The sequence below is a fragment of the Plasmopara halstedii genome (assembly GCF_900000015.1).
Source record: "Plasmopara halstedii genome assembly, contig: Scaffold_650, whole genome shotgun sequence".
Lineage (NCBI taxonomy): Eukaryota > Oomycota > Peronosporomycetes > Peronosporales > Peronosporaceae > Plasmopara > Plasmopara halstedii.
Genome location: NW_020187567.1, coordinates 817031 through 840131, shown reverse-complemented (window position 1 = coordinate 840131; position 23101 = coordinate 817031). Strand labels below are relative to the sequence as shown.

The 23101-nt window shown below is 45.3% G+C and overlaps 5 protein-coding genes across 5 annotated transcripts in view; 2 read left to right on the top strand and 3 right to left on the bottom strand.

Annotated features, from left to right (window-relative positions):
- PHALS_12809 (uncharacterized protein) overlaps positions 1-5452 on the bottom strand; it is a gene marked incomplete at both ends in the record, with an annotated part of 6177 nt that extends 725 nt beyond the window's left edge. Inside the window, 2 exons of the mRNA XM_024728434.1 lie at positions 59-5265; positions 5386-5452. Coding sequence (XP_024578912.1) covers positions 59-5265; positions 5386-5452 — 5274 coding nt within the window. The remainder of the gene's footprint in view (positions 1-58; positions 5266-5385) is intronic.
- Positions 5453-5673: 221 nt separating this feature from the next.
- On the bottom strand, positions 5674-8124 carry PHALS_12808 (uncharacterized protein; the record flags this gene model as incomplete). Its single annotated transcript, XM_024728433.1, has 2 exons — positions 5674-7583; positions 7671-8124. 2 exons carry the CDS (start codon positions 8122-8124, stop codon positions 5674-5676), a joined length of 2364 nt encoding a protein of 787 aa, XP_024578911.1.
- A 127-nt stretch (positions 8125-8251) lies between these two features.
- On the top strand, positions 8252-9845 carry PHALS_12807 (RxLR-like protein; the record flags this gene model as incomplete). The annotated part of the gene is made up of 3 exons (XM_024728432.1): positions 8252-8357; positions 8424-9057; positions 9125-9845. 3 exons carry the CDS (start codon positions 8252-8254, stop codon positions 9843-9845), a joined length of 1461 nt encoding a protein of 486 aa, XP_024578910.1.
- A 126-nt stretch (positions 9846-9971) lies between these two features.
- PHALS_12806 (RAVE (regulator of V-ATPase assembly) complex subunit RAV1/DMX protein, WD repeat superfamily) lies at positions 9972-18546 on the bottom strand (the record flags this gene model as incomplete). Its single annotated transcript, XM_024728431.1, has 7 exons — positions 9972-9997; positions 10071-10129; positions 10185-10294; positions 10365-14177; positions 14260-14383; positions 14461-18250; positions 18327-18546. 7 exons carry the CDS (start codon positions 18544-18546, stop codon positions 9972-9974), a joined length of 8142 nt encoding a protein of 2713 aa, XP_024578909.1.
- A 431-nt stretch (positions 18547-18977) lies between these two features.
- Positions 18978-23025, top strand: PHALS_12805 (agc pkg protein kinase; the record flags this gene model as incomplete). The annotated part of the gene is made up of 12 exons (XM_024728430.1): positions 18978-19302; positions 19373-19794; positions 19854-20015; positions 20090-20677; positions 20745-20837; positions 20907-21445; positions 21517-21673; positions 21744-22166; positions 22234-22313; positions 22379-22464; positions 22521-22837; positions 22906-23025. The coding sequence occupies 12 exons, from the start codon at positions 18978-18980 to the stop codon at positions 23023-23025; spliced, it is 3312 nt and encodes a 1103-aa protein (XP_024578908.1).
- Between the last annotated feature and the right edge of the window lie 76 nt (positions 23026-23101).

The window sequence follows — 23101 nt, the reverse complement described above, 5'->3', positions numbered from 1 at the left end:
ACATTTCTATTCCTTGAGCGTTGCAGTGCGACTCGGTCTCGCTTAAGGTCATGCTGACGGTCTCACGCTCCTTCTCTGTAGTCACAAGACGCGCCTCCAGCTCAGCAAACTCCTGACGTATTGCCTCGAGTGCCTCACTGGACTGTGATTCCAAAGCTTTCAAGCTGCAAATAGTCTTTTCTGCCGTCTCAGTCTCCGCTTCACGCTGGTGTAGCAGCTCCTCTAACTCACTCTCAAGTGACTGGATACGTGTCTGCATGGATAACATTTCTGTGCTTTGAGCATTGCACTGAGACTCCATTTCGCTCAAAGTCATGCTGACAATCTCACGCTCCTTCTCTGTAGACACAAGACGCGCCTCCAGCTCAGCAACCTCCTGACGTATTGACTCGAGTTCCTCACTGGACTGTGATTCTGAAGCCTTTAAGCTGCAAATGGTCTTCTCTGCCGCCTCAGTCTCCGCTTCACGCTGGTGTTGCAGCTCCTCCAACTCACTCTCTAGTGACTGGATGCGCATATGCAGCTCTTCAACTTGAAGCTTTAGCATTTTTGCAGTAGTTTCCTTGTCGCTAAGTTCTGCAGTCAAGAAGACGACCCGCGAATTCTCGTCTAATAGCTGTAGACGAGCTAATTCGTGCGTTTTGGTCTTCGTTGCATCCACCATTTCCATGTCACGGATCTTCTCTTGTGCGGCCTCAAGCTCAACCAAATGTTGTCTGCGCAAATTCCCCATAGAAACTTGTAAGCTCTCAAGCTGCACAGTCAGGTTTTCATTAACAGAGCTCAGTGACTCGTGCTTTGTCTCCAGCTCGTCAAACGCTTTTCCTACTGTTTCGCATTCTGCAGCTAGGGAAATCACTCGGGACTCGGCTTTTATTAGCTCGGCTTGCACTGCTTTTAAGGAATTTGTTGCCTCTGTCACTTCTTTTTTCGACTTATTGACCGTCGCCTCTACAACTTTGGCATCCGCTGCAATTTTGCGTTTCAAAGTTTCCAGTTCAGTGGTAACCGATTGATGCTTCAATTGTAGCTCGCCATGCTCAGAGCTGAGAACTTCTAGGGCGAATTCTCTTTTGCTTAGTAACTTTTTCGCAGCATCTCGCTCCTCAACAAGAACTATTACACATCCTTCAGCCTGTGATAATTCCTCTTGAACTGACGCAGTAAACCTTGCTTCTTCAGCTTGGGCAGCTTTTAGGCTTGCAATGGTCTCTTTCGCAGCATTCAGCTCGGTTAAACTCGTTTTGCGAACGTTTTCCAGTTCCGTTTTTAAAACACTAATTTTCTTTTGCAAATCTATCTTTTGGGCACTGAGCATGTCGTGATTTGACTCCTTCTCATCCAGATACGTTCTTAAGGTATCACGTTCCTCTTTAAGAACAGAAAATCGCGTTTCTGAGTCGACTAGCTGATCTTGAATTGCCTGATAGGACACTTGGGCTTGTTCGTATAAATCCGACAGGTTGCGGATAGTTTGGTCTGCTTCCAAGTTTGATTTTTCAAACCGACAAATCATATCGTCCGTGGCTTTTGCATCAAAGACAATCTTCGACTGTAGCCTTTTTGACTCACTATCAAGCCTATGAGTCGCACGTTCGAGTTCGCTTTGCTGAGACTTCAAAATCTCGATTTTTAGATCCTTCGCGGTGACATCCTTCAATGCCGCATCTCGTTCTTCCACTGCTTTTGCCAAGTCTTGTTGAACAGATGCCAGCGACCCCTCTAATGTGCTTTCGTTTTTCTTCAAAGCGCAAATAACCTCCTCAGCTACGCGAGCTTCTTCAGTATACCTCGTCTGCCAATCACTTAGTTCACCGGATAGCTTGTCAATCTGTTGCATGGAAATTTCACAGTGAAGAGCAAGCTTATCATACGCCGACTGCTTTTCCGACAGCGATAGTTTGGTCACATCACAATCTTCAATCAGCACAGCAACACGGGATTCCGCTTCAGATAGCTCCTCACATTTAGCTTGTAGCGAATGCAATGCCTTTTCTGCCATTTGTTTTAATGCTACAACTTTTTTCTTTAGATCGTGGTTCTCTGCTACTTGCTTTTCCAGTTTCATGGCGATATTTTTACTCGCCAATTTGTCGTCCTGAGCATTTCTTTGATATTCCAAAAGGGACGCCGTGATCTTTTCATTCTCTGCAACACTTTGAACAAGCTGAAACTGCAGAGCTTTGACGTTATTCGAGGCCTGAGCCAATTCCTCGTGCAATCTGGCCGTCGTTATATCGAAATCGTGCTCACGCTCAATCTTTTCAGCCTCAAAAGCAGACACTCGCGCCTCAAGTGATTGTTGTAGCTCAATAAATTTTCTCTTTTCGGCTGATAAACTGGCGATGTCACCTGTTGCATTCTCCATATGTTGCTCCAAAAGATTTAACTGCTGAGAGATCAACGTGTTTGCTACTTCAAGGCCCACCTTCTGCTCTTTGAGCAAAATCAATTCAGATCCTAACTGATCAACAGTCCTCTCAAGTTGGTAATTTTCTTCGTCAAGTCCTGATTTTTCCTCCTCAAGCATGTACAGCCGTTCTCTTAATTGGTGAATATCTTCTTCAGATCGCTGAACTGTTTGTTCAAGTCTAGCACAAAGTTCCTGCTTTTCTGACTCAATCTCAGCAATTTTATCAGCAAGCTCGTTTAGCTGCTCCACCAGCTCTTCATTCTCAAGCTCTTGAGAGTCTCTTATTTCCACTTTGTGTGCTTCAAATTTGAAAATATTTTCTTTCAGCAGTGCGATCTCACTGAAGAGACGACTGCGCTCATCCTTCAGCATAGCAGTCGTTGTTTTTAATGTCTCAAATTCGATCACTTTCTCCTCTAGCCTGCCGTTACTGCGTTCCAGCTTCGAATTAGTCCTGGCAAAGTCTTCTATCAATTTTTCACGCTCATTTTCCACCTTTTGCAGCTGCTCTTTAATTGTAGCGATAAAAGCAGATTTCTGCTCTAGCTGTTGCTCCAACTCGACTATCTTGTCTTCTGCAATTAAAAGCCGACCTTCTAGATCTTTCTTTGCCTCCATCCGCTCCTGAAGTGTCAACTCCAGGCCTTGCTTTGCCTCGTAAGCTAACTGAAGTTTTTTCTCCATCTCAATCATCTCGATCAAGGCTGCTTCGAATTCCCGTCGCTCTGCATCCAATGAAACACTACTAGTTGTAAGCGCAGGACCACTTGGCCTCGAGACCTGCACCAATTTCTTTTCTAGAGCAGTAAGCTGCGACTTTTGTTCCAAATACCTGACTTTAGCTTGAACTAGTGACGAACGCAGTTTTTGAACCTCATGGTCCATTTTTTGTTCGTCATCTCCTTCAAAGTTAGAGTCTACCACGACTAGTTCAGCAATTCGCTCCTCCAAAACGTTATTTTCAGTCTTCATATCCTCTAAGTCGCGTTTTAGCTTTTGGCTTTTCTTTTCAGTTTTTGTTAAAGCAAGACTCAATCTAGCAGTCACGGACTCGAATTCCTCACTTTGCATTGCAAACGCTTCGGAGCCGCAACGCATCTCCTCGTATATCCTTAAAACATCTGACTCTAGCGTCTTATTTGCAGATTTTAAAACCTTCAGTTGCTCCAACGTCGAATCTAGCTTCAAGGATTTCATTGCGAGCGTCTTTTGTAAATCCTCATAATTTTGCTTAAACTTCGAGGCGTTATCAGCTGTTTTTGCCATTTCAAAAATCATTCGAATGTTTTCAGCTTTATATGCAGTCATCTGTGCGTGACATGAATGCAGCTGAGCCTTCATGACTTCCAAATCTCGCTCAAAACTGCACAAGGTTCCAGTAGAGCTATCTGAAGTTTCAACGGATGCATTTTTGTCGTGCAAAAATGTACACTTGTCATCACCAGGACTATCAGCTCGCCCCCGCGCTATGAGCAAGTCAAATTCGCTTGCACGAGCCTTTAAAGCAGCTTCACACTCTTCAAGTTTTACGATCAGCTGCTGTTTTTCTTCCTCGCACTTTTTGATACGTACTTGGAGAGTCTTTGATTCACTTTGAGGATGAATCAGAAGTGATTTTGTGGAGCCTACGAGCTGTTTTTCGATGTGGTCTAGATGCGCCTCAAGCTCGTCTAGTATTGTAAGCTTAGTATTGAACTCGGTATATGGCGGGTTTCCTATCTGTAGCGCTTCATTCAACCCTTCAATTTTAATTTTGATCGTAAGAAAGTCTTTATCAAACTGCTGTGTCTGAGTCTGAGCAGCATCAAGCTGTCCAATTAGCTGCTCAATCTGCTCATCCTTTTCTTTGCACATTCGCTGATGCATTTCCTGCAAGATTGCGTGCTCGTTGGCAAAGTGTTCCAACTTCAGATACAAATCCTTCACTGCGTAATTTTGCTCGTTGTTTTCGGTTACCAAAGTATCGTACTGCAATGGAATCGTCTCGAAACTAAGCTGGTGCCGCTCAACTTCAGCAACGGTAACGTTGACGGTCTCACGAATGGCTTGTTCATGGGAAATTTCCATAGCCGACTGCTGCTCTATGAGCATCTGAATTTCCTTGTTTTTCACGTCAAGAAGTGACTCGATATTCTCGTACGTAAGGTCAACACCAAATTTTTCAAGCACTTTTTCCCGAATCGCCGTAGTTTCGGCAAGATCTGCTGTAGTCCTGTCATTGGACGCAATGAGTGACTGAATCTGCTGATTGAGCTGCAACATTTCTTGCCTGGTAGTTTTTTCAAACATTTTGAGTCGTCTTTCCGAGTCAATCTTAGACAAAGCTACGCTTCGCTCCTTCTCAAGTTCATTATTGCTTCGTAACGCCTGCTCAAAATTGGAAGACACTTCCAGATACATCTGCTCGATGTCCTCACGCTCCTGTTTGGCACTATGAAGCTCCTGTGTTAATTCCTTTAATTTAAGACGTTGCGCGTGATTGTCATCTGTGAGTTGTTGTGTAAGCCGTTCCCACTGTTGTTTATCCTCCAAAACAGCCGCAATCTGGTTCATGAGACGGTGGTTTTCTTCCTGCAAGACCAAAACTCTCATTTCCTCCTGTGTTGCCTTATCTGCCGTCATTTGCAATTCGGCATTGAGCTCTCTGATCGTCAATGTGTCTGACTGTCCGAATTGAAGCTCTGTTCGGATAGTATCTACATTAGACATAGCTTCTTCATCCTTGTGCAACACGACACTTTGTTCCAGTTGCTTCTTCATAGCTGGTCCAGTCGGATCCACGGCGGCTTCATCAGTATTTGCGAAGAGCTGGTGGTCGGCCACCTCATGGCCTTCCGCAGCTGAGCCTGGGCCTGATGGAACACAATCACACAACAATTAGAGCGCTTTGTGTGAGCCAGTAGAAGAAAATTGAGGCGTTCTGCACATCAACATCAAACGAAACGAACGACAACGTAGATAGGAAAACGCACCGGACAGCGTGACGTCGCCACTGACATCGCGCGCTACCGCGACAGCCTCGCCCTCCTTCGACTTCATCTTGCACTGTGCCGCGTGGATGCGGAATAGTGCTTTTGACTTCAACGATTGGTAGAATTTCAGGTGTGCTATGTAAAAAACCCGGCGGGTATTGTCCTTTCTGTTAAGGAAACGCTAAACCGGTAAAACTGCAGTTTATGCTAGTCGTATCTACACATTAGTATCAAAAATGTATCGATAATAATTTCAAGACTGCGTCTTTCCAGCTGTCACATATTTATTTAATGCGAGAAGGCGTAGACAGACACAGCTACGAGAACTGGAAGGAGAACTGCAAGCATTACGCGATGCGAATGTACTTGACTGCTTAGTTGCGCTAATTCATTGTCAGAACGCTCACGAAGCTTCAAAACATGCACCATGTGCTCTTGTTTTGACTGCGTGCGTTCAGCATCCATTGCAGCTAAAATCTCGGCGAGCTCTTTACGAACAGCAACAAGCTCTTGTTTCGTCTTCGCCAGCTTCTTCTCTTTGGCTTGTAGGCTTAGTGAGAGTTGCGAACGAGCCGTACTGGCCGAAGATGCATCCGCACGGGCTTTTTTGAGCTGTTTATTAGCACTTTCAAAGTCGGCAATTTTGGCGTTCATAAGTGTTTTGGCCGCTTGTGCGGAGTTCTTCCACTTTAATGCGTTTGCGCGAGCTTCCTTAAGTTCCTCGTTTGATTCAAGTAAGGATGCACGGGCCTTTTTGAGCAATTCCTCATTCGTCGCAGCGACTCCACGTAAGTCCTGAAGCTGGTCGGCAGCGATTGAACGCTGGCTTTGTAAGTCATCGTTCAAAGCCTTTTCTTTCTTCACTTCGGCCGTACGGGCCTCCAAGTCCATTGCAAGCCTTTTAAGCTGCAAGCCGTTATCGGAAACCTGACCCAATTCTTTTTTGTGTTTCAGCTTTAGCTGAACCATGTTGTCTTTCATCTCAAGCAGCTGACTGGTAAGTAACTCCTTTTCGGCAACAGCAACCTTGGCAATTTCTTGTGCCTGTGATAACTCAGCCTCAAATTTACCATCCTTTCCTTCTGCAACAGATTGCAGCTGAACTAGCTGAGACATAAGCTTCTCGATATCGTTTTTGTGTACACGTTCCGAATCCTTAGTTGACTGGCGAAGTACATCGCACTCGGCAGCCACCTCCAGTTCGCTCTGCTTCAAACGTTTTATCTCATTTTCTAAGGCCTGAATCCGTTCAGCAAAGGAAGCTTTAGTTGCCTCTGCCTCTTTGTTCAACTTGCGCAGGTTTTCGAGCTCGGTAACATTCTTCGAAGCCATCGCTGTAGAAACTTCCAGATCCTTCTCAAGCGTCCGTATACGCTCCTCTGAGTTTGCCGCTATTGATTTGGATACACTTACCTCGTTCTGCAATTTCTCTGATTCATGCTGCAGAATTTCAGCCTCCTTTTTCGACTTGTCAAGCTCGATTTTGGCACTCTCAATTTCAGCGTTTAGCATTTCGGTTTTGTGATCGTACGACGAGATCTCAGCAATATATCTTTCTGCTTCCGCACGCACTTTTTGAACTTTAGCTTTGATCGATAAATTTTTCTCTTTGAGCATCTTGTTTTCAAGCTGAAGCTCTTCAATGTTCTTCCACAGCTTGCCCAAATGAGTCTCCCTAGTCTCCTTTTTGTCTTTAATCTCCGAAAGCTCCTTTTTCAGCCTACTTAGCTCGTCACGAACGGCGTTTGTGATATTTTCAGCAGCCTGGAGACTATTTTGTAGCTCAACCTTCTCTTTAACGAGCGACATAACAGACAGTTCTGGATCAGAGTACACTTTCTGGTCTAACTGGTTTGCCTGTTCAGGCTCAGAGTGCTCCTTTTTCAGCTCACCCGTCAAATTAGCTACCACTCCCGTCTTCTCCTGCACAATTGTGGTAATTGTTTGGTCCAGCTTGTCCTGTACATTGAGCAGCCCATCTTCTAACTCGTCATCAGAGTGTTTTATATCGCTGGCCTGCTCTGACTTAGTAATACCCGCCTTTGACTCAGCCGTGAGCTTCGCAACGATTTTTCTCTTCTCCTCCGTCAGCGCATCGACAGATTTTTGAAGTTTCTTTGCTGTCTGAGTGACCTCTAGCACCTTCATACGCTCAGCCTCGAGCTGTATCGTCAGGTTGGCCACTTGATCCGTATCGTCTGTCATTCCCAAATGATTAGTCGCTACCTTCTTTGCTTCCATGACTTTCTTGTTCTTCTTCTTCTTTTTCAGACTCTTTATCACACCAATTTCCGTCGTCTGATCTACCAAAGTCTCCACTTTCTCTTCTGCACTTGTCCTAACCTGATTTAGATACGTCAAAGCATTTTTTGTTCGCTCAATCTGCGCTACTTTCGTCTCCAGAATCAATAGCTTTTCATTTGCTTTAGCGACGTGGCTTTCGAGCTTAACAGCACGCTGCTCCAGTTTGCTGCCGACAACCATCGGCTCTGCGCTATCATTTCCTGTTTCCGGTGTCTCCTCCTCGTGTTGGTTGGTCTTTTGGTCTTCCGACTTAGTCTGTATCCAGCGCTGAAGCTCTTTGCGCAAACCCATGAGCCGCTGCACTTCTTTGGCCACATCTTCCATTTCTACAGCCTCTTCCTCATCGTGCATCTTTTCTCGCAGTGCACGCACAGAGTTTGAACACGATTCAATCGCCTTCTCCAGCGCTGCGCGATTGTCAAACGTTGTCGTCATGTTTTCCGTTCAACTGGCACCACTCTTTTTGTATGGAAACGGAAGCACTCTAGTTTGTGACATACACAAGTGTACCAATAATTCGGCACAGCATGTCAGTCAAAGAGTCAGAATAATCAAGGCATTCATGCGCGTCCGGCTGGCTGTTCTTGCCTTGCTAGTAGGAGCCACGGTTGTGCAAACGGCCACGCGCATACGCAAGAGCTGGACTACCTACAGCAGCGATGAAAAAGGTGTGTGTGCTGCAGATTTGTGTGGATAAATATTCAACTAAACAAACGTCTGGTGGCGTTCTGTAGAGCAGTATTTGAGCGCTATAAAGAAAGCGATGACATCGGGAAACCACATGCTATTCACGCAAATGTATATGGATTCTAGAAGTCTAGACCAGGTTGTCGGTACATGTGGCGCACCAGCGTGGTATCGTAAGTATCTACTCGGCTACGAGAACATGCTACGCTCGCTAGACTCGACATTTAGCGACCTGACGCTGCCATACTGGGACTTGTTCGAGGACTCTGCCAAGCGCATATCGACAACGACGGTATGCAATGGAATTGAAGGATGCTCGCCGATATTGGCAGACTTGGGAGGCTGCGAAGGACCTGAGCTTAATCCCGGTGACTATGTCTTGAACGGTGAAATCATTCCGAGTGGGAATTGTGCAAATACCAGCGTGGCCGCACATGCTTGTACGATCAGTACAAAGTGCGAGAGGTGTATCCCACGTGGAGAGTGGAATGTAGGGGACTCGTCGTTGGAGGTTGGTCCAAGTACGTTTGCCGATTTGATTCGCCATGCCAGTGATGCCACCGGGATGGATACACTGCGCAAGGAAATTCAAAACTCGATTCAAATGACGGTGCACAGCATTCTCGGTGGCGTCTACGAGACTCGTGCTGCTACTTTTGACCCAATTTTTTTCAGCCACTAGTAAGTTGACATCGTTTTTGAATAGCGACGCATAATTAATCGAGTTTGTTCATTCGTGATCGAATAGTGCAACGATCGACATGGTGTATCAGTTTTATCAGAGCTGTAACCAGAGTATTCCACTCACTGGATCATGCAGAGGAAGGGGTAATCTTAAGATTTCTCCGACGGTCGAGATTCCGATGTATTTGCGGAATGTTCCGATTAGTTTGCACGCCAAACTTTCGAAATACTTTCATGGCGTTGGCACGACATTTAAGAGTATGGATGCTTTTGCTGTTGAGTACGAAATCAGTCCATTTCTTCAAAACGTGTTAAAGAAGTTTTCACTGCAGTGCGAAAAAGATAAAAGTGCCACTGGTGCAATCTCGTACGCTAGGGATAAAAGCACTTTTGAAGATGCTGTGGGCATCGATACATTAGTGAACGACTTAGCTGCGTGCGATCGAACATCTAAGATTGCGGGAGATACTACTGAAGCTCCTTCTGCTTTCATTTCATGCCAGCTGCTCTCATCGCTACAGAATGGAGTATTCACTAATTTTAGTACACCCGTCCGCGAGTTTTTCGGTGCAACACAAGACGATCTACCTAAGTGTGTGGGTGATCTGGCAGCCATTACCTCTACGGATGTTGCGGTCACGCTGTCCGCTACATGCCACGAGGCGATGTACAGGGATACAAGCATCAGCTCGAAGACTGATTTCAATTTGCTCACTGATGGCTTTGCTATAGTCACCAAAGGCGCAAAAGATGGAGTCCGGTACATGAACCCGCCAAGTAAATAGGTCGTCCCATATCATGTAGCCAATTGATGTTCTAAGTGTTTGTTTGGATAGAAACTTCATATTTCGCGTTTTAAGAAATGAGGTTTCCGAAGCATATTTGATGTCTGAAAAAATCGGTCTTAAACTTTAGAGTGGTTCCAAAGTGCTTTGAGCTATCTTAAACACGTTTTTGACATGATTAGTGTGAATAAATAGTTTTGAACTCTACAGACTTTAAGCGCCTACACAGAAAGCGTCCGCATTTTCGATCTTGGCTTAGCTGTGGACTGAGTAAGTCAGTGCTGCTGCAGATTTTATGGCAGCATATTGGATTGAAGGTGCCCGTTTTTTAACGAGCACATGAGCTGGAATGACAACGAGATTTTCAAATGCAATGCCCCGCTCGAAACGTCTTCGAGAGGCAGCCAGCAGTCTATCGGGCTACCTGGAGTAAGTTCATTCAAACGAATCTAAGGCAAAAAGAGATAGAAACAACTTAATTCAACATGTCACTCCGCGTTATATGGACTCGCTACTTACCTTTGCTCTTCCCATGAATTGATGGCTCAAAAATTTGTTTTTCTGATATACAGTACACTGCAACAAGGATGGCGGACCTGCAAACACGGATGGAAGCATCCACTCCAAAGCATCCACTGCATCGCGATTAAAATCTTTGATTTCGGCATTCCAAATTTGTGATGACAAGCGACTGGCCTGCGTGTCCACTGTGCGGATGCAACTCTCAGTGCATGCATACTGATTGTTTTCGGGTGAGCTGCTTATGTGATTGGCATGAGTGGGGATTGCCATGAAAAATACAAACTTGTTCTCGTCAGGACTCCATCGCGGATTGACACCGCCTTCACCAACCGAGCTGCGATAGGTTTGCAAGCTCCACTCGACCGCAGTTTGATGGTGATTGTCATTCGCATGACACAACTCTAAAAAAACGTACGGATCGCTCCAGTTTCCAATCCAACTGCACGCAATTAGTTCTTTAGCCTCTACCATCTCCACAGTGACGACTCCGATAAATCGATGCGGTAGACCAGCTAATTCAAACATAGCATTGCGCTGACTGTGCGAGTAAATCTCAACAAAAAATGGAATTTGCGGCTCAACTCTACCACCAAGGCCGAGATGCTGATGAACTGTGCGATACGAATGGAGACCGTCGATACGATATTGTGAGATGGTTGTCACAAGCCAACTTTCGGCACCTGTGGCTTTCCACATAGCCACAAGATCTGGATCTTTAAGCACATTCGCGACAATTTCATTGCTAATTTCTGAGCACATCGGACTCAAGCGGTCCCATCCTAGCTCGACAAGAAGTGGAGACCGGGCATTGTGCATATACCTACGCACATTCCGCTCAGCCTCAACTTCCCACGGGTTTACGAACATCATTGATTGCAAGTAGAAAGCATCAGGAAAATTTTTCTTCTCCTTTTCGTCAGACAAACCCGCTCGTAACAATGGGGCTTCGTGAATATTAGCATGGTCATAATTAGATGGGAAAATATGCGCGTCTTCGCTGCGATGCGTTCTCAAAAGTCGCAATTTGCGTTGCTTGCAACAGCGATTTAGAAATCTGTGCATTTGGTCGATCGTGTCGTCTCCAGTGGATTTGCTATGAAAAAACTTATGGCGGGCAAACCAATTGAGTGCATCTCGGAGTGTAAAGCTCTTAACATACACTCGAGGATCGATACGAAAGCGTCGCAACGTAGTTTGCACTCCCACGTCGGCATTTTGCATTAACAACAGCAGATAGTCGTCACTTGAATTTATCAAAGCCGTGTGCAGCTCCATGCTCATACCGAAATGATGAAGAAAAGTCAACAAGCTTCTCGGGTCATCATTGGCTTCATCATTATATTCAGCCGGAACTGCAGCAGATGCCGAGCTTGTAGTTGAATCATTGACGCCATTCAAGCTTTGCTTTTGATATTTATAGTTAGATGCTTGGCAGCGAACCTTTCCGCCCTTACTTGGAAGAGCGGCTACCTTGAAAATAGCACTGTCTAGGCCGTAAAGACCACAAACACACGGTACCTCCTTCACAGAGTAGTCGAACTCGCATCGCAAATGCGACTCAATTAAAGCTCCCCATCGCTGTAGTCCTTCTACAGGGTCCTTGTCAAGTGCTTTCCACAGTTTTTGGGGTGTAAAGAGAGAGCTTGCGATGTCCGTCTCAGTGCTCCCAGCATCGTCAGTTTCAACATCGCCTTGGCATGTGTTCAAAAAATTTTTTGCTTTCACACACAGAGAACGAATCACCGACACCATTAAAATTAAAGCATACATTTTCTGGATTCGAATTTGGTTCTGATCTGAAGAATCTTTGGTGCCTTCCCACGTCAAAACCGAAATATTACCTCCACTTTCTCGTCCTGAGGCAACGGCGCCTAAGAAAGTGTAGCCAAGATTTCCTTCGAGTATTCGTGTCTTACGCATCTCACCCTTTTTCGTAGCAGATCCATGCAACAAATTGCAAAGCATTCGCAAATTCATTACGAAAGCAAATGTGCTCAAGAGAGGGCCCAAATCACCAATATGCGCTTCGTCAAGGGTTTCTTGAGTGCAGAATGGCAGCGTGATAGCTTGAAACACAACATCAAACAGTTGACGCGCCCAGCCCAAGAAAACGATTCCTGTTCGAACAGCGACGCTGATGTGCGCAACCACGCGGGCTGGAAGGCATATTTGACGCTCGCTATCGAGATTTAGGAGATAGCACAGCTGTATTGTGAGTCCCTCCCAGTCACGATAGACATCCTCGGTAATACTGCAGGATGCAAATGTTGAACACGATTGAAGCACCGACAGTGACACGTACTCAACCCACTTGCGCAATGTAGACAATCTACCAAGCTCAGACAACAAAAAGCATACTTCGACAATATGAAGGTACGCATGCGGGTGCATTACTGCGAGTGCAGCTTCATACACATAATTGCGATCTACCTGAAATTGCTCACAGAGTGGAGTGCACAGCTCATTTAAGAATTCCTTATGAAGCTTGATCAAACACTGATGATTTAGCTCACAAGACGCAGATACCTTCCCTTCGCATGTAAAAGATTTAGCTCTGTCACCCTGTCGAAAGCACATGTCCAACTCAGTGCGAAAATAGCTGATCATTTCGCGAGCGACACGGATACCAATCATTTTCCCCACAAATGCAGATGATGCCCACCGCCGACATTCGATATCAGCGATATGAGCTTTCAGCCACGGTGCTGTAGGAATTGGCTTATCGGGCTGGAGCTTTTTGTACCACGAAATGGAGTTTGAGCGTGGACGCGCCTTCTTTCTCGTCATCAACGCATCATTTTGTGGGACATTAAGCTCGCATAAAAAACTCATTCGCCTTTGCGACTTGGAGCCTTTTCGAGTATTAGGTGCCGTAAAACTTGCAAGTTTCATCCCTTGCCTACGATTCTGTACTGAACACAGAAAGCGAGGCGAGGTAACACTTTCAGCTACGTGTGCCTCCTCATCGTCAGCCACCATACTTGTGATAGAATCACACGCGTCACCCATCGAGATTTCAAGACGTGCGTGGAGGTTAATCAGATGCCGCGCTTGGAGCATCTCGACGAGTGCGGTATCGCTTAACCCACTTCGCTTGCAAACATAGGCAACAAAGGAGAACGCATGCTCAATATCTGCCATAGAAATGAGCTGTAAACTTCTCGTATGAGGAAAGCTCTGGTCACTTAGATCAGCTTCATCTGAAATGACTTTTTCATGCATTTTCTTTCTGGCCCAGCTTAGCAGCAAGGAATTGACATTCGAATGCAGATGCTGGAAATAGACTGTAAAAGATGTTAGGTTTGTAAAAAAATGCGTCATCCGCGTCATAGTTGAAACAAGATCGTCTTGCGCAGAAATCCAACTGTTGCCTTCACATACATCCACCTCTTGAAATTGAGGGAGAAGCACAGTTCGGGCTTGTTCAAAATCCTCAAGCCACCAAAGCGCGCAGCTTTCTAGCCATACGTCACGTTTCTGGCGGAACAAAGGAAGAACCTCTTGTTCCAACAACAGCTTTGTTACATAACCGGCCGAAGTAATGTTGGCCTGACTTGTCGTAAATTCATGCCGCACTTGATCCGTTGATTGATTTTCAACCAGCCTGGCTATCACAAGTGCCAAACTTAAATCTCCAAGTCGCACTGCGAGAACTCGAACCGCGTCTTGTATGCGCGGTGGCTCACATAGTAAAAAAAATGCTGCTGCGACTTCGTACCTTTTTTTGCTTAACAAGGAATAGGCGTTTCGAACTGCAGCATTGCTCCAGCGTTTTTCAGAGAAATTGTTTTTTAAAAATGAAGCTAGCGTCTGGAATAATGAATCATATACATCGCTGTAATCAGTAAGGTTATAATACAAAGCCGTCACAGATAAGTCGGGTCATTTTCACCTTATTAGATTCGGATTGAGAGAGATTAGCCAATGCACTGAGCACATTCTTCTTTCCCACTGCAACGTATAGCAAACAAACATCCATCGCATTTTTAGAACGAGCATACGATAGTTTTGCAAGCCTAAAATGTCACGAACAAACCCGACAGCTATAATATTAGATAAAACTGATCGATAGCAATGCCAAGCAATAGCCTACCACTCCACAATTTCTCGCAGAAACTTTACGTCCTTGATCCAAATTCCAAGCCATAAAGGGCGCACTTCATCCCATTGCGTCTGGGGTTGGATGCAATGCTCCCACAGAAAGCGCTGCGCATCCGAGTGTAAAGCCCACAGGATTCCGGAGGAAGGCATTTCTTCCAAACTTGATAGTTGAAAATCATTTTCATGATTGCTGTGCAATTTTTGCCTCTCGGCATTGCCATCCCACTCTCCATTTTGGGGGTTACTCGAATAATTAGCAATCTTGCCATTTGAGTGTGTAAGCACTACACTTTTCAATGACTTGGCAAGCAAATTCATTGAAATGAAGCGTTTCGCTCCAAGATCTGCAGCTGAAGCATCCAGATCAAAACCAAGCGACTGAATTGCGTCCACAAAGTGTAAAAGCATCTTCATTTCCAGCAAGTTTTCTTCGCTAAATGAAGCAAACAAAATTAATGCATTTTGACGCAATTCATGCTTTTTATTCTGTAACATCGATTCAATAGCAGCCAAAATTGTCTCTGCTTCGCTCAATAATAGAGTACGGTGACTATCCTCATCCGAACAGCATTCCCTTCTACCATAATTAAAACTCTTTTGGCCGTTTTTGCTCATTTGAGCAGCAAACAGGTTTTCTGCTTTATCAATTTGATCACTTCGATGGATAGATGTCGAATATCGACCAATTGACTCACGTATTCGGGCACGACCCAATTCTTCGTCCCCAACACCTTTTTCCATCGAGCAAGCTGGACCAGTATACGACAGGATCCCATGTGATGCGCTTGCACGAGCTGAAGATTCATCGTTAAGCACTTTGGCAAGTAATTTTAGCATTTGAGTTGCATCTCCAAAAGCTCTAGAAAACTCAAAGGCCGCGTGATCACCAGCAAGTGATGTGTCTTTCTTACCAACACGTGCATGCATACCAAACATCGTCGTCAAAAGCACGTAAGGATGCCACACAGGAAGTTTTTGCGGCAGTTCAGCTACTTTCCAGTCCATTGAGTGCTGAAGGAGGCTCCCCGGTTCATCCCAATTGCCAATTACTACCGGCATTTCGTTCGAAATTAGTTGAGGCGAGTGCTGGTCCAGAAGCGACTTGTACAAATGGCCGCCGCCAAACATCAAGGCAGATGAATCCCTTGTACAGTCAAAGAGAGCTGCGGGGCTCATGACGTCATTCCCGATTTGAATCCATCGATGCAAAGCCATATCGTAGTGGTAAATTACTGTGGCAGATTCGTATCGCACTGCAAGCGCATCGACATTAAATTCAACGTGTGAGGTACACCACGTGAAGCCTAAAACGTTTCCTCGTCCATTTGACGAGATTGATTCTTCAAGGCGTAAAATTCCAAGCCCGGACTCTGCTTCAAAAATATAAAGATCCTCGGGTCGATCAGCACGCAGCACGACTACACGATTCGGATCATCCACTTCTATATGAACAATACTGCCAGCCATAGCCGATTCTGCATTCTCACTGGTTAAGCTTTCAACTTGACCAGTCAATACATATCCGCGTCGACAGAATGAACCGATTTGCGCACGAACGTTATATGAGCCTGGAAACAGCATAGATTCTGTATCGCCAACATGGGAAGAGCTCATCACCGTAAACTGAATGTAGTCATCAATAAGTTGACAGCGCCAATGTTCCACGTACCCCGCAAGATCGCCCACAAATAAAAGGGAATTAAGAATATTTCGAGTCCTTGCCCGCTTGCTTGTAAATGCTCGCTGCCGGTAGTCTCTCTCACAAGCAAGTGAAGTAATATTAGCTTTTTTTTGGAATGCTACACCTTGAATATGAACTTGGGTGACCTCAAAAGATTGATATGCACCACCGCGGACTCCTTTCCACACGCTAAGCTTACCAGGTAGTGATTCGATGCCAAATATCAATACTGAATCAGGCACATATTCGCCATCGTCTGCATACGACGGACACACACACAGTAATGCCAATTTCGGTGCAACTTTTGAATGAAACAAATGTTTCCAACCTCCATACATTGATACCGCTCCTGCGTGGATTACATCATCTACACCACAAGGAAACCAGAAATTTCCTTTTTCTTGTTCAAGGTTTGATGTGTGCTCTTTACCAGAATGCTCCAATTTGGCGTCATCTCTACTATTTGTACTTGATGTTGGTCGGCAAAGGGCTGGCATCATCGACTCATGACTTTCTTCATCACCCAGCTTTTGATCTTTTGTCCCATTAAAATCATCTTTGCAGGCAGCCCGGAAACTCAAATGGAGGGATTCTCCAAAACATTTTTCGCCAATTATGGCGTAGACTTCCATCAAGTTTTTGCCTACAACGCTATCATTATTGATTGCGATAAGCTCATCACCCTCAATAACATCACTAAGATACTTATTGCTTGAGCAAGTTTTCGACACAATAAATCTCCCGTTTTTCTCCTCGAAATATAACCCAAGTTCTGCCATTGTCCGCTTTTCGCAAGCAACTTCGTATTGAAATCCATGTTTTTCTGTCACATAATCGTAATGAGGCAAAGAAGATAACCCTGTAGAACTGGTTAATATTCTCAGATGTTTAGGCGACCGTATTTTCGGGGATGACACCACCGCAACGTCAGCTCTCGGTGACCTTCCATACACATCAATATACCCCGACTTATAAGCAACAAGGATTAGCGGTGTAGCGTCAAAGTGAAGTGTGGGCACCCACTGAATACATAGTACGTCACCTCTTTTGTCTTCGCAGGGCAACACGCCAGACGGGATTAATCGCGTATCAGCTGAAAAGGCGGAAAAGGAGATCCAATAGACAAGAATCTCGTTCCGCATCAAGCCCGGAAACTCAGACGCATACGTATCAACGCTTGCAATTAATGGCAGTGATGGATGCGCCGATAGAGCTGATATGGAGCCAAGATGACTTCGGTGCCACGATTTCTTCAAGATTTGTGATGGTCGATCCCCTTGGCCGACTGCGACATGAAACGATAGCATGATGTGGTCAGCGCGCTGAAGTACAATTTCCAACTTTGACGGCCTTCCAAAGTGATTTTGTGAAAAATATGCCATGACACAAGCCTCTCCCAGTCCCACACCAAAATTTTGTTTGTCATCTTCTCCACTCACCTGGATCTGCAGCATTGTCTCCTCTACTTTGGGATGAGCTGAGTCTATCCCGGCAAGCCTCCATAGTCTTAAAATGCCATGTTGATCGACTCCCGATATCCAATCCGCTTGGTCATGGTCTTCCTTAATCTCCCCGAATGCTTCGTCACTAATATTTCTATTCTTTGTCATTACCCAGCGCACATTGTCGATTGGATGCATTGTATCAAATACAAGCACAGGTTCGAATCCGCATCGCATCTCTGTCCAAATTCGAACCGACCTCGTTACAGTGCAAGTCAGCAAAATTCTTTGCGGTTCAAACCATTGTGCTTTTCGAGTCCCATCCGTCTCCAGATTCGAATGCCATTGCGACAAAGAAGGTTTCCACGAGAAATACACTACCGGGTCCGTATGCCGTAACTGTTCGACTTTGTAAAGCGTCTGATGTTGATCAGGTTCCCCTATTTTTCTTCTCATTCTCCAAACCTTTACTTGCTGTTTCGTTAATGTGGCGAAGATAAAGGCACTTGGTGAGTATTTAGCTACGTCACACACTTCTGCATCCTCTTTCCACAGTACTAAAGCATTTCCTTCATTATTGCTCAGACCGCGCACGTCTAACTTGCCTACACCAGCTTGGGGTCCACAATAGAGCAATTCATCTGCGTTACGGGAAAAAGCTAGCCCTCGAATAGAAACGTGCGTCTCATTTAAGTAGTAACAACAGATAGCTGTGAAGTTTACGCGACTGCGCACCTGCAAATCTCTCTGCGGTGCGTGGACGATAATTTTGGTGCATGAGATCGAGGCCAAGCGGCCGTGAAAAGCGCTCCAACGTACGAAGGCCACAGGTGACTGATGACCAGTCGGTTCCAGACGATTGATTAAAATAAAGTCGTCGCTGTCGTATAAACGAATTTCCGTCTGAGTAGGCATAGCGAGCACGTTGCGACCGTCGATGCGCGTCCAGCTCCATGCCCGCGGTGCCATTGTCTTCGATCTTTTTGTGAGCTGGAGATTTGACACACACATTTAAAAAAAATGCTTTGTTTATGTGACGGTCCTGGTTCGAATTTTAGGGTGCCCCACCTACAAAGAAGTGTGTTTGCTGAAATTAAGTGCAGGTGAGGGTGAGCTGGTCGTGAATGTTTTATGCTCACGTACACTTAACCGCATGGATAGCCCCAATATAACGTTCCTGATACACCAAAAAGAGTAGATTACTTATTCAAAAGTTACCTAATTTCTAAAAGAAGGCCATATTCAGCATTGTTTCGTCCGCCCTAAAAAGCCACGATAACGCGACTGTTTTAACAGTGTGGAGCCAGCTCTTTCACTTTAGACAAAAAGGCAACTGGTTCCACCCAGTGCGGAAAGCGGCACGGGAAGGAAACAACTTTTTAAATCATGGGAAACTGCTGCTCTTCTGAAGCATCAGCTGTATTAGCACGGCGGTCAGTTGCCGATAAGGAAGAAGTGCGTACGGCGCCTTACAGCGCGCTCCCGTCGCCGCGCAAACACACAGACACCGAGGATACTGAGCTTCACGTTAAAATAGTGGAACCAGCGTTGTCTCCGTCACTGTCGTCGCCATTATCAGAAGGGCCTGAGGACGAATTCTTACCGATACATGAACCAAGTTCTCAGCATGTGGAGAATACGCACCACATCAAGATTGGAGACTACCATTTGCGCTACTCTTATTACTCGAAGCGCGGCTATTATCCTGAAGGTAAGGCATCTTCAAGACAAAATTTTGACAGGAAGAATGTGAAGGCGTCTGACTATCGTTATTATCGTAGCAAGGAAAAAGGCCAATCAGGATAGCTATTACTGCGAAACGCATTTTGCTGGAGATAGCCAGAAAGCGTTTTTTGCAGTCTTTGACGGCCATGGACAGTACGGTGATATTTGCTCCCAGTTTACAGCCGAGCAACTACCAAAAAACATTATTCAGAACTTGGAAGAGAACGTTGGCATTTTACCAGCTCTTACACTCGCTCACGTGCAGACGAATCGCGCTATGCACGAGGCCAGCTTCGATGATTCAATGAGTGGCACGACATCCATCTCCGTGCTTTTTGATGGTAATGAAATTCATGTCTCGAATGTCGGAGATTCTCGAGCTATTATTGCACAAGAAAACCTCAAGGCTTCAACACAGGAAGGCGAGGCGAAGCTTGTGGCTAAGCCACTGTCTATAGATCAGACGCCCTTCCGCAAGGTACCATTTTTGTATTCTCATTTCTGATTTTCGAATTCCTTAAAATGATTACGGAATAGGACGAAAGAGTGCGTGTAAAGAAGTGTGGAGCCCGCATTTTGACTGTTGATCAAGTGGAAGGTCTAGAGCCGATTCATGAGAATTGGGGCTTGTCTCTTGGAGATGAGATTGATGAGAACGGAGACCCGCCTCGTATCTGGCATCCCTACGGTCAGTATCCCGTAAGTTGAACTAACAGATATCCTGATTTTTCAGCTGCCACGCCTAATCTTGCATCGTAATCATTGAAATGTAGGGTACTGCTTTTACGCGAAGTATTGGAGACTTAGTGTCGGAAGAACTCGGTGTGACTGCTGAGCCTGAAATTCTGTGCAAATGCTTGAATCCGCACGATAAGTTTATAATTGTCGCAAGTGACGGCGTATTTGAGTTTCTTACGAGTCAGAACGTCGTAGATATCGTGATGCAGTATCAAAATCCTTCCGAGGCGTGTCATGCTCTTGTTGAGGAAGCCTACAGCCGGTGGCTTCAATTTGAAGTGCGTACTGATGACATTACGGCAATTTGCATTTATCTGGATGGCGTTACCCCAGCGAAGGAGCGCGATGGTCCTCGAGGCAGTATTTACGTCGGTGGAGAAGTGTTGGATTTGCAGTCGATGCAACGACCTGTACGTGGCATTGCAAAGAACCATGCCCGCAGAAACACGATTGTCGGAACAGATGCCATTCGTTTATCGCTTGCAGAAGCCTTTTCTGATAATATTGACGAGTTTAAGCTCGATGATGGGATCGATAGGAAGGACAAGTCGGAGGAAGAAAAGGAATGGATCAAGAAGGCAGTGCAGGGCAATTTTCTCTTCAATCATCTTAGTGATCAAAAGGTAGGTGATGGCTCCACCTTCACTGATCTATATGGAAGTCATATTTATAATTTAATTCTATTTGCAGATTTGCGAGGTAATGCATGTGCTGAAGAAGCTTGAATACAATGAAGGTGATATTGTCATGCGTCAAGGAGTACCTGGTGACACATTTTATTTGGTACACTATGCTTTATGTTTTGAGTTTTTCTTTTATTCGGGATCTGATAGTATGCACCTCGCAATGCAGGTGGAGTCAGGTGAGTTTGAGGCTCGACACGTGTATGGCAAGCCTTCAGCACCAGAAATCGATGCTTCGACACTCTTGTCGGAAAGCAAAACAAATTATGGTGAGGTGGTGCAAGTGTACAAGGGAACTAACGACTCTCATCCGACCTTTGGTGAGTTGGCGCTAATCTACCCGAAGCCTCGCTTAAACACCATTGTTTCAAAAGAAAGCGGTACACTTTGGGCATTGGACCGCATTGCTTTCCGCTCTATTCTGATGCGTGGGCGACCGCTACGTGATGTTGTTCGACGCCTGCGTCAAATCAGCTTGCTGCGTCCTTTGACTGTTGCTCAGACGAATTTGATGGCAGAGGAGATGCGTACCATTGTCTTTGAACCAAATCAAGTTGTATTTCACGAAGGAATGACGGAGCCAGGCTTTTTTTTGATCATAAGTGGACGCATTGAGTCGACCTCCAAAATGGACAGTGTGGCACCTTTGATACTTAAGACGTTTGACTACTTCGGCGAAATAGCACTTGTTCGGAGGCGATCGATCAGGTATTCCCAATGCTAGCACTTCTCGTGATGATCTGTATACTTTGCTGACATGTTACGTGGATATTATGTAGCCAACGCTCTGTTCGTGCCATTGAACGTACGGAATGCCTTTTTATCAAGAAGGACGTTTTAGAGCTGGCCGTAGGCAAATTGTCTTCAATATTGGAGAAGGATAAGTTGCGTCGTGCGCGTAAGACGCGGATCTTAGAGTCACAGAAGGAGGCAACGGTAATAACTGGCATGGTGAAGCTCACTGTGATTTTGTACCTTACACTGATTAAAATACATCAATTTGCAGAAAAACACATTCGTTCAGTTTGACAACGAATCAAAGTCCGAGATGCCTAAATCCATCAACGATTTGGAAATTGTCGGAAGTGTCATATCAGACTTAACCAACACAATTCGTCTGGTTGAAATCAAGGGCTCATCTCCGCCGGTTTACTTTACTCTCCGCTCGGTCAACAAACAGTCGATTGTTGATGCTGGGATGCAAAAGCACGTTAGTGGCGAGCGTGATATTTATATTTCTCTTTACGAGAAAAACGCACTGGTGCCGCAGCTATTGGGAATGAATGTAACTGACTCGGATATTCACATGCTATACGAAACGCAAATCGTGGGCACTCTTGAAACCTTTTTAGACGGTGGACCGCATGGCGAATCATTCGTACGCTACTACGCCGCGCAAGTTGTCATGGCGCTCGAGTTCATGCACTTAGTAAGCTGTTATGCGGTACTTGAAGCACTTAGTACGAGACTCACTTTCACATTTCCGTACAATTTAGGAGGGAATTCTTTCGCGTATGCTTGACCCCACAAATCTATTGGTGGACCGCAGTGGAAACCTTCGCATTATAAACTTAAGGTAAGTCCCTGGTATATTGTCGTGATCTGCAGAACGAAGTGGCTTATTGTGGTTGCTTTCCGCAGACTATCTAAGTATGTTGGTCGTGGTCGGACATACACTGTCTGTGGTACCCCGGAATACCTTGCTCCGGAGCAGATTACTGGCGAAGGTAAGGTTAAATCATGGTTTTTGAAAGTTCGAGCTTATTGGATTAATTTCTGATAGGCCACAATATTGCTGCGGATTACTGGGCACTTGGTGTGCTCATGTACGAAATGCTTACGGGTGCAACCCCTTTCACCCGAGAAAATGAAAACGATCTGGAGATACTTAACGACATAGCGTCCTTCCACCCAGATCAATTGTCATGGCCTCCTCATGCAAGTGCCGAGTTGAAAGATATTGTTGGCAATTTGATGAACCCGGATCCAGCTGGGCGGCTTGGTTACTCGGATGGCCGTGCAAGTGCTTGCGAGCCGATAAAGAATCACGCATTCTTTGCTGGAACTTCATGGGAGGCAACCAAGATGGGCTCGTTTTCGGTAAGTTCTGAGGATTAAAGTCACGTACGTCAGAATCATTTGTTTACTATTTTTTCTATTTGGAGTAGGCCCCGCTCGAGCTGGATGCTGCATCGGAATTCAAGCAGATTGCGTCGAGTGGAAGCCATGAAGACCTGAATCTTGGCAGCATCTATAAAGGTGACATCGACTGGCTCGCTGACTTTTAAAATTGTATAAATTTAGCTGCTCATTTACTGAAGTGACCGACAGTTTTTTGTAAAAAAGGTTGGTAATAAGATTTTG